Here is a 10,942-nt window from a genome sequence, read left to right as displayed (position 1 = left end):
TGCTTACATGCTTTGTGAATCTCCAAGGGTATTTATTGGTTTATTTTTGCAACTGCTTCATGAGGTAGGTGTTATGTTGTTAAATGGTGAAGCCTTTGTTCTTCTGAGCTCCTTGATGTGTTTCTGTATGCAAATTGGCATCAGGGACTGAGGAAAGCCAAACAGCTTTCTGTAATAGAGTAAAAGTTGGGGCATCTGGGTGGCTAAGTCAGTTAGGTGCCCAACTCTTGGTTTCGGCTCAGGTCATGATCTCAGCGTCCTAAGATCAAGCTCCATGTTGGTCTAAAGCACGGAGTCCGCTTGAGATTCTTTCCTCTTCTCCCTCTCCCTCCCTCTCTCTCTCTCAAATAAACAAATAAATAAAATCTTTATAAGACAGTAAAAGAATCTGCAGTTTCCAGGGCAATTGGGAGAGGATAAGGGCAGCAATGGGAGGGAAGAGAGGAAGCTAGGGACATGCCATGATGGGAGCCCCTCCCCAAGACTTCCAATCTCTCAAAGGGATTCTAAACTTACAGAATGCTTGGTGTGGCAGAATTTCTTGGGGAAGCCAATGAAGGTGCTTAGTTCTGCGACAGGGCTGACAGAGACAAAACAGAGGCTTGTACAGTCTTGGGAACCTCAGGCAAAAGGAGACCATGAGAGTATGAATCTCAGGAACCTGCAGAAATTGTGTGGAGGGTTTGGACTTTCCCACTCTGTGGAACTAACTGGCAAGGCTCTGAGGCAATCATACAGAGATCTCTGTGGGTCAGGAGGACTCCAACTGGCACTTGGCATATTTCCAACTTACCTAACCCCCTTTAGTTCACCCTCCACACTAGCCTGAATGATCATGCCATCCCCCTGCTTGAAAATTCTGTGGTCTACAGTCCAAAATTCTTTATCCTGGCATCCAACACCCTTCACAGTCTGGTCCCTGACTACCTACCAGCTTCATCTACTCCTCACAGGACACTCTGATTATGTCAAATGTTTCACTGTTCCTTACAACACCAAGCTTTCCCTTCCATCTGAAGTAACCTTCCTCTTCTTTGCCTAGTAAACACCTACTCACTCAAGACCAGGCTCAATCATCATCTCACCTTCTCCCTTCCCTCCAAAGAATTAGCCATTCCCACCGTGGTCTCCCAATACTCTGTTCTAAGGAGTTTGTCGTCCTCTGAGTTCCCTGCAGGAAAGACTGTCTTATTCAATTTTGGACCCCAATGTCCAGTACAGGCCAGTTTAAGACCCTCCTCAAGCACCCTAGGGACAACAATAATGACACCTATCATCCTGCGCTGTAACTCTGGGTTTATGTGCCAGTCTCCTACACTCAGAAAATGAAGGGAATGAAAGAGGAAATTAGGGAGGTTAAGAAAAAAGGAAGTCAGAGAGTGAATAAGTGGACTAGTCAGGACTCACAGGTCCGAACCAACACAGAAACCCTAGCCTATGAACTTGGTCAAAAGGGGCAAATGAGATTGGCCAGCAAGTCATGTCCCAAGATCAAAGCAAATGCCCAGTACATTGGTCCTGGGTCTTACTGGCAGTTGAGACTCCCAGAAAGTCACAGCAATTGTCACTAAGGCTCTAGGTCTGGAAGGATGATATCAAGCTCCCCAGACAGGACCAGTAGACCTAACTTGTTAGTGGATATAATGAAGAGCGTGGCCTTGGAATCCCACATACCTGATTTGGATCACAGCTTAGCCATTAGGTCAGGTCATTTAACCTTTCAGATTTGTTTTATCTCAAAAATGGGGATACTACCACCTTACAGGATAGTTATGGAGATCAGAGATAATAGATGCATGAGAAATGGTGCTCAGTGGTGTTTGATGGCAACTTTAACTATTAGGGAGTGTGCCAATTCATACATGCAAGTTTGGTGACTTATGTTTAAAATATCTTGTATGCAGGTTTTCAAGGAGCAGGAAAATGTAGATGCAATAAAAGTGCTTTGTAGAATACAAAAACATTAATTCAAAGGGATACATCCACCCCTGTTTATAGCAGCATTATTTACAACAGCCAAATTATGGAAACAGCCCACATGTCCATCAACTGATGAATGGATAAAGATGTGGTGTACAGACAATGGAATATTATTGAGTCATAAAAAAGAATGAAATCTTGCCATATGCAACAACATGGATGGAGCTAGAGATATAATGCTAAGTGAAATAAGTCAGCTGGAGAAAGACAAATACCATAATGATTTCACTCATAAGTGGAATTTCAGAAACAAAACAAATGAGCTAAGGGGAAAGAAAAGAGAGACAAAGCAAGAAACAGACTCTTAACTGTAGAGAACTGGTTACCAGAAGGGAAGGGGGGTGTGGAATGGATCAAACAGGTTAAGTGGATTAAGGAGTGCACTTGTCGTGATGAGCACTGGGTCATTAAAATAAAAGCTTTTTTTAAAAAGTGCTTTGTAAACTGTAGTGTCCTACATATGTCAGGGAGTTGTTTGGGAAGTCTTTTATAGTTGGAAAAAATACAGGCTTTGGATTTAGGCAGAAGTAGGTTCAGTTCCTGACCCTGCCATTTACTTGCCAAGTAATCTCGAGTAAGTCACTTTCTGTCTGCCTGTTTCTCCAACTGTCATATGTGGGTGATTCTTACTTCCCAGGCTTAACGTGAGAATTCAACATGATGAGTATAAAGCTCCTAGCACATCCCTTCCTGGGTGGGTGGCAGGATCCCATGTGATAGGTTAGGTTATGGGTGGTGTCAGAATCATATTCTGGCAATTAGCTACAATGAAGAAGTCCCCTCACTCGGGAAGAGCAGGACCCAACTGGCAAGAGATGTAGAGAGGGGTCTTCTGTATCTGTTGGAGGAAATCTGGGTGAACATTAAACTGCCATGCAGAAAACACTGAAATCCGCCATGTGGAGCCAGGCCTAAACCAGGAGGGCAGGAAGCTGGGAGGACCCCTGCCAAGCTGTCCCAGCCTTGGGAACTAAACTATTGCCACTAAAGGCAAAGACTGCCATTGTGGGTTCATCCCAGCCCTCACCCCCTGCTCCCCGATACTATCATTCTTCCTAAGCACAAGGAAGTGCCAATCAAGAATCTAAAGGAGAAAAGGTTCTCAGACTTGGCACTGACTTCCCACAAAGCGAATGGTCCAGGGCCACATCAAGAGGCCATCCTAGCTCCCACTTCCAGGGACTCACTTGGTCCCAGGCCAGCCCCCCCAGGTGGCTCTTCCTTCTGAAGCCATTAGGTGCAAGCAATGGAATGGGCATCAGCTCAGAATCAAGGGAGGCCCAAGTGTGAACTCTGGCTCCACCACACCCCTGCTGTATGACTTCACGTCTCCTCACTTGTGTCCTCATCTTATTCCCTTGAGGGCTGCTGTGCCAGCTCACAGAAACAAAGATATAAATGTGACCTGTAGCCTCTACAGCAGATGTGGATGCTCAGTGTTACTTCTTTCCTCTTGTCTTCCTCCTCAAAGGCCCTAGAGACTCAGCCTGCTTTCCTCTGCTTTTCAGAGCAGCCACCCATTCTTCCTGGGATCCAGCCCCCTTGCAGGGAGGCTGCAGTGCAACCAGCTCCCCAGCTCCCACTTCCTCGATGCCCCAAATAAGTACACAGGTCCTTTTCATTGAAGGGTTTTACTGCTAATCACAGATGCAGGTTAGGGTGGGGGAACAAGTCACAAACATGGGGGACTGTGAAGGTCCCTGGATCGTGGCTCCCTGAGGGCTTCCCTTTCGTTCCTAAGGCAGGATCAGACCTCTTCTCCAGGCTGAGGAGGCCCCTTCCATTGGGAAGGCAGCTCCTCTCAGCGCAGGTGGGGCACAGCAGATGGGAACTGACAGCCACCACAATATGCCCTAAGCAGTTCATCTACGATTTGGAGGACCTTCAGACAGTGATGCCCACCTCACAGGTACTTCCTCAAAGGCCAGGGGATGGTTGCCCTAATGACATGAGCATGTGCTAAGCCTACCCTATTTCTCTTTCCTCCCAAGGAGATGAAGCCAAGACTGGATCCTCCAAACTTTCCAAGGCAAGAAATTGGCCTGGAGAGCGGCAAGGATTCTTACTCAAGAGTCCCTTCTCAGGACTTTCCAGAGATCCTGGCTTCAGAGGCAACAGGAAACCATTCTCCAAAGTGGGATGAAGGGCTTGAGGTCAAGGGGGCAGCAGCAGATCCTAGAGATCTTCCTACACAAGGCTGGGGTCTCTCCGCCTCTCTCCCTCATCGTCCTTCAGCTGGAGTTTTTCCCAGCCTGCTCTCCCATGTGCGTTTTCTGGTGGCGGATGAGGTTTGAGCTCCGGGAGAAGTGTTTCCCGCACAGAGTGCACCAGTAGGGCTTCTCCCCTCTGTGGGTCCTCTGGTGTGCTCCAAAGTTGGAGATGTCGCTGAAGGTCCGCCCACACTCAGCGCACTCATAGGGCCTCTCACCTGTGTGCGTGCGGTGGTGCACGCCAAAGCTGGAGCTGTTGCTGAAGCTCTTCCCGCACTCACAGCAGATGTAGGGCGCTGGCTCCAAGTGGGTCCGATGGTGCACCGCCAGCGTGGCGCTCTGGCTGAAGCTCTTGCCACAGATGTCACAGCGGTACGGCCGCTTGCCCAGGTGGTCTTGCTGGTGCGTGGTGAGGTCCGAGCGCCGCCGGAAGCTCTCCTGACACTTGGGACATTTGTAGTGCTTCTCTTCCAGGTGGATCCGCTCGTGCCGGATGCGGTTGGAGCTCCTCGAGAAGCTCTTGCCACATTCGGAACACTTGTAAGGCTTCTCGCCCGTGTGGATGCGCTGGTGTGTTCTCAGGTTGGAGGTATTATTGAAGGTTTTCCCACACTGGGCACATATGAAGGGCTTCTCATCGGTCTCGGGCCTCGGGTGAGCCGTGGGGCCTCTGGGCTCTCCCGCGGGGACAGTGACTTTCTGCCACGGCTTTTTGGGATGGATCTCTTGCGGACCCTCCGATGGGCTCTCTTGCCCGTGCTCTTTCTCCCCGTCTGGGATCCGAAAACCCTCTGAGTCATCCACTCTCCACGGCTTACCCCATTCCCCTTCCTCAGGCAGGTGCTGTTCTGGATTCTGCTCCTTCTCACTGCCCATTTCTGAACCCTGAGAATGAACACAAATGGCCAACACCTTTATTCCTGGGGTCTGGCTCCACCACAGGGCAACTTTGCTCTGGCTGAAGGGGTGTACACCTTCCCCATGGAACCATCCATCAGAAATGACCTCAATTAACGGGAATACTTAGAGAGAATGCCTTTACTTAATAACTCTCAAGTGACAAACTTCCACAGATATTTAAAGCTACCCGTCAGAGTAAAAAGAAGGCATCGCTTTTGTCCCCTCCCAACAGATAGTTGTGCAATGTGAATAATGTCACTTTTCTTCATACCACTAAACAATGACAGTCTAGACTCTTAATTCGTGTGCAGCTAAAGGAGCTTCCCGTTGGTGACAATTCCATTTCTCTGCCTAACTCTAAGCTAACTGAAACTCCTTTTATGTTTAATCTTTTTTGAAAAACCTTCCTTAAAAGTATCCATTTGCCTGCTTTCAAAATGAACAGAACCTCTCATTCTTGAGGCTCTCCCAGTTGTTTAAATTCTCTTAAATGTTCCGCCACCCTTCCCTTCCCCAGACCGCAGCCTAGCCTAGCAACTAGGGTTAACATCGGGGCCCTCCACGACCCACTGCGGGGACTGGGCTATGTCTGCTGATTGGTCAATATCCACTTCCACTCTCCAACACTATGCACAGCCACATGCACACCACATCACACACACACACTCACACAGCCATTCTCACATACCAGCCACACTCAACCATGTTCTCACACCATACACACATACCATAGTCACACACATACAGCCACACACAGACACATACACACACACCACACACTCACATACACTTATAGAAACTGACAGTCACACACATCACATATACACACACAGCCCTTCCAAACATTTAGCCACGTACGTGGCTACACAATCACACATACAGGTATATCCGTACCCCACACAAAATGTCACACACACACACACACACAACACACACTCACATGCCACCTACAAAGACTCGCAGATACAAACCACATTCTCTCCCCCACACACAGCTACACATACACACTGCCAACTTCGGCAAACATCAGTAAATGCTTGCTGGGCGACACAGACTCTGAGCTCCTACAGCCCGGGACAGGCCACGAGGAGATGAAGTACTTCCGGGCTAGTGCAGGTGGTGTTTCCTCTGGGCCCTGAGGCAATAATGGCGGGGAAGGCCCGGCGGGCACGCACAGATGTTGTGCAGTGACCCGAGCAAGAGACGAGGGGCGGAAGCACAGGCTGTGACAGGCCAGCGAGGGGAGAACGTGACAGGATTCCTTCAGGTCAGCAAGTATTTCTGGAACACACAAGAGCAGTCACGGAAGGGGCACTGACTACACTTTGGGCTGGATCCTGATAGCGACACACACTATAGAACTGTGCAAATCGTTCAAGCCCTCTGAGCCCCGACTCCCACATCGCTAACACCGTGACGCCTGTCTATACTGCAGGACCCTGTGGCGGAGGAGATGCCCCCAGTGCGCTCAGGGTGCTTGTGGCGCGTACGAGTAACGCAGCAAAGGACAGCCGCTATGACCACTGTGGAGGACACTATATCCTAGCCCTGCACAGATTACAAGAATGAAAAAGATCCCTTACGTGATCTTGTTAGGAAAGAAAAAAAATTTTTTTTAATTAAAAAACAGTACAAGAAAAACAAAAAATGGTGAAATACTGACAGAGCCTCAAATCTTTTGAGTGGAGGCCGGCAAATTTTTCTGGAAAGGGCCAGGCAGTAAATATTTAGTAAACATATGGGACCACAGGATCTCCGTTGCAACCCCTCAACTCTGCCCTCTTATCATAAAAGCAGCCACAGACAATACATAAAGGAATGAGTGTGGCTGTGTTCCAATAAAACTTTATTTAAATAAACAAAGGGAGGTGAACTACAGTTTACCAGTCCCTGTTAGAGACTGTTTCTTGAAAAATCTAGATAAGAGACATGAAGGAGGCTTGCTTCACTTTCAAAAATGCAAGTAAACATCAGAAACAATTTATTCCTTGATACTTACTCACTGTTTCCTGACAATCCTTTTAAAAATCACAACCCCATTCTCACACTCCCAGTGCTCCTGCCCCACGGCACTTCTCACCTGCTAACATTCTATTTATTTCTTACATCTTTTAGTGTCTGCCTCCCCCTGCTAAAACATAAGTCCCATGAGGGACAGGGTCTTTGTTTTCTAATGTAACCCAAATTCCTCAAGTAGTGACAGTCATTTATAGCAGATCTTTAATAAATATTCATTGAATGAGCTGAGTGAAGGGCAGGCCTGTCTCCAGAACCCATTTCATGCTTATTTGTGGCTGTCTCCCCCACTGTTCCTCAGGAATCTGCCCACTCTTCCACCTTTAGGCACCCACAGAATCTTGGACGTACTTGCTTTTACAGTGATTTGCAATGATCTTTTCACATATCTGTTTCCACTAGCAGTTAATAAGCAATTTGAGGGCAGAGACTGGGTCATTTTGGCAATCTCTCCCCAGCACGAGGCACTGCTCAAATGTTTTCTGAATGTCTGAGTCAATGGATATGATCTGAATTCAGTCCCCAGCCCTGCCCACCCCACCTAGGGCTCCAATACCTCTCTCTGTGCAGGGGGCTACCTGGCCCCCTCTCACATCCAATCCTGTTATTCTAACAGCCTGCAATATACCAGGCTCTGACTCTACTCAGGACCGAATGCTGGATCGAAATAAGAGCAAAAAGATTTAGGATTATGATTATTACCCTCAATTTATGGCACAGTGCAGGGAAATAGGCCACGAACTCCAGAAACTGGCATACAGTGTAGAAGGTTCAGTTCTGGGGGGTCAGGAACTGTGCCTTAGTCACCTTTGTATCCACTCCTCAATGCCTCGCACGGCACCTGGCATATTATACAGGAACCAATAATAATAAACATTTTTGAAGCTCATACTAAGTGCTAGGCCCTGGACTGAACACTATATGCAAATCATGTCACTTCATTTTCACAACTTATTTTAGAGATGAGGAAACTGTGGCTCAGAGAAATTGTAACTTGCCCCAGGGCACAAAGCAAGTGAGTGGCAGAACTGGGACCTATGCCCATCACTCCAAAGCCAGGGCTTTTAAGCATGACACTAGCAATGGAGAGAAGGAGGGAGAAAGACAGGGAGGGAGGGGAGAAGGGAGATAGGAGACTGGAGGGGGGGGGGGGCGGTGAAGGGAAGGAGGAAGGAATAAGAACAGTGCCAGGTGAGTTCAGATGACACAGGCGAGTCTCCCTGAAGAGATCAGGGATGAGCAGCTGCAGGGATAAGGCGGTATCTGAGTTAGGACTTTGCAGGATGGGTGAGCAAGATTGGGACTTGCAGAGATGGGGAGCCCACTATCTACTGAGAACATAGTGGCAGGTGAAGTACAGAAGCACTTTCATGTCACATTTCAAAGATTTGGGGAGAGAAGGGCCCATTGGGGCCAGAAGGCTCAGAGGTACAGGGAGGACCAAGGGTGGAAGGGATTGGGGCAGTGGAAAAGCAGCCAGGGCTAAGAAGTAATAGCCAAGAAGATAGGGCTGGTGATCACAGATGCTGAAGGTCAAGGGCCTGGGTTAGAGTGAAGGGGCCAAGCTGGAAAGTGGTCTGAAGGGCCAAAGTTCGGGGTCTTTAGGGTCAAGTCAAGGGGTAGGGGGTGGGGAATGATGCAGAGAGAGGAGCTTAGAAAGACCAGGGACAAGGTGTTGAAGAACAGGGAACTGTACCGGGTAGCTGCATAACGGGTCAGATAGAGGGGACGAAAGGAGTCAGAGGGCCCGCAGGAGATGGGCAGGGGAGAGGAGGCACAGGCTGCAATCAGAGGTGTCAGGGGACCGGGGCCCAAGACGCTGGGTTGTGAGTAGCGGGGAGAAGCCGATGGCGGAGTCTAGGATACGCGCGTCCTAGAGCATAGGTCTGGGTTTTGAGTAGCCGGATGGCTTGGGAGGGAGAGATGAGAGAGGGGGAGGGGCTGGCCCCCAAAGTATGGTCGGTGCCGGCCGGGGGAGGACCTGGACTGAAAGGCCAACTGGAGGGCCTGTGGGGAGGGGCTAGGGCAGCCTCCTGGCCGCGCGGGCCAGGGGCGGGGGCCAGGGGTCGGGGCGAGGGGACCACCGGGTCCCATTTACTCCCCACCGGATGCAGGGAGCAAAGCCAGAGCCTCTAACTCCCCGGAGGGAGGGAGGGGGCCACGTTCAGAGTTCCCCGCGAAGCCGTGTCCACCTCCCCCCGCGACCTCGGGCCCAACCCGGACCCACCTCGCTCCCGCCGCTCCGTCAGGGACAGCGCCGCCTCGGTGGGCCGGGGGAGGAGCCGGAGCCGGAACCCAGAAAGGACCCGCCCTACCTCTCCAGGATTGGTTCCTGAGGAGAATCCTTCCTTCCCACTGGCTGTACTGGCTGCCACAACGCAAGAAACCCAGGCGGGGCCGCCAATAAGCTTTGGCCTCGGGCAAGGCCTGCTGGGAGTTGTAGTCCTGAGGAAGAGCGTAGACTCGGAGAAGGAATCTGCGAAGTTTAGAACTGAGTAGCCGAGGCTGAGTTCTCTTCCAAGGTCCTCGGATTTCCTTCTACGTTCACGCGTTAAAAGCCCAAGGTGCGGGGCCACTGGTCTGGCCAGCAGTAGAATACGTAGAGCTAACGTGAATGACCTCCACGGAATCATGAACTCAGTTTCTTCTTTACTTTGAGCTGGTGGCACTTGACGATCCTGTAGACATCCCGTGAAGCCTTGATTCGCGCGCTTTACTTGAGGTTTATAATTAAAAGTCAAAGGATTGTAGAACTAGAAGGGAGATTAAAGATCAACTAACCCAATCCGTTTGTCAGAGAAACTAAACGTTCCCTGTATGAGGCGCTGCCTCTGGGTTCCCCAACGCTTCTGCACAGGGATTTTTCTGCTTCCTACCTGGATAAAGCTGACTGCCATTCATCAAGCCGGCACAATAAGACTTCTAAGGTATATCCAGGGTGAAGGTTTTTTTTTCCCCCAAGTTTTATTAAAAAAAAAAAGTCTAATAGAATATTCTCATACCTGCACGGTATTTCAGTGCAAAGAGCAAAGAATATTGTCTTCAGAGCTAGATAAACTAGATTTATAATCCCAGTTCTACCGCCCAACCATTTGGAACACCATTTTCCTCCCCTGTAAAATCCCTGGCAGAATTGTTTTAAGGATTAAATGAGGTAAAGCTTCTGCTTCCGCAAATATCAGTTCTCTTTTCCTGCTGGTAAATTCTCTTGTGTGCAGCCAGTGTGAACAATGGGAATTAGTTTTTAAGATTAAGATATTCTGGAAAGTATGTTTGAAACTGAGTATGAATGAGTAAAATATAAATCCCCCACATACACTATTGCTTATAAATTGATATAAATAAAATACTGAGAAGGCAGATCAGAAATAAAATTGTGGCTTTATTTCTAACTGTGGTTAAAGCTTGCTTGGGTGGATTCAAGGCTATTCAAAAACCAATCCCATAAGGTGTTTTCCTATTACCAGTGCAAAGCCCTTCCCCACAACTTCTCATTCATGATGAAAATAACATCATGCCAAACAACAAATATCAAATTTTATTTAAGAACTGTACAAAAGCAAACCAAAAATTTCACCCATGCATTGTGATAATTACATTTATATATCAACTTGACCAGGCTACAGGGTGCCCAGACTTTTGGTTAAACATTATTCTGACTGTTTCTGTGAAGGGTGTGTTTGGATGAGATTAACATTTAAATTGGTAGAATGAGTAAAGCAGATTGCTCTCCCTAATGTAGGTGGGCCCCATCCAATCAGTTGAAGGCCTGAATAGAACCAAAAAGCAACCCTCCCCCTAGTATGAGAGAATTCTTCCTGCCTGACAGTCTTTAG

At 48.6% G+C, this 10,942-nt stretch overlaps 1 protein-coding gene across 1 annotated transcript; it reads right to left on the bottom strand.

Moving 5' to 3' along the window:
* Positions 1–4,039: 4,039 nt before the first annotated feature.
* On the bottom strand, positions 4,040–5,075 carry ZNF691 (zinc finger protein 691). The gene has a single exon (XM_021683791.1). The coding sequence runs from the start codon at positions 5,064–5,066 to the stop codon at positions 4,212–4,214; it is 855 nt and encodes a 284-aa protein (XP_021539466.1). The 5' UTR covers positions 5,067–5,075; the 3' UTR covers positions 4,040–4,211.
* Positions 5,076–10,942: the final 5,867 nt, after the last annotated feature.

Source organism: Neomonachus schauinslandi, chromosome 4 (assembly GCF_002201575.2).
Source record: "Neomonachus schauinslandi chromosome 4, ASM220157v2, whole genome shotgun sequence".
Taxonomy (NCBI): Eukaryota; Metazoa; Chordata; class Mammalia; order Carnivora; family Phocidae; genus Neomonachus; species Neomonachus schauinslandi.
The sequence above is the reverse complement of the archived record's forward strand: the minus strand, read 5'-3'. Positions and strand labels throughout refer to the sequence as shown.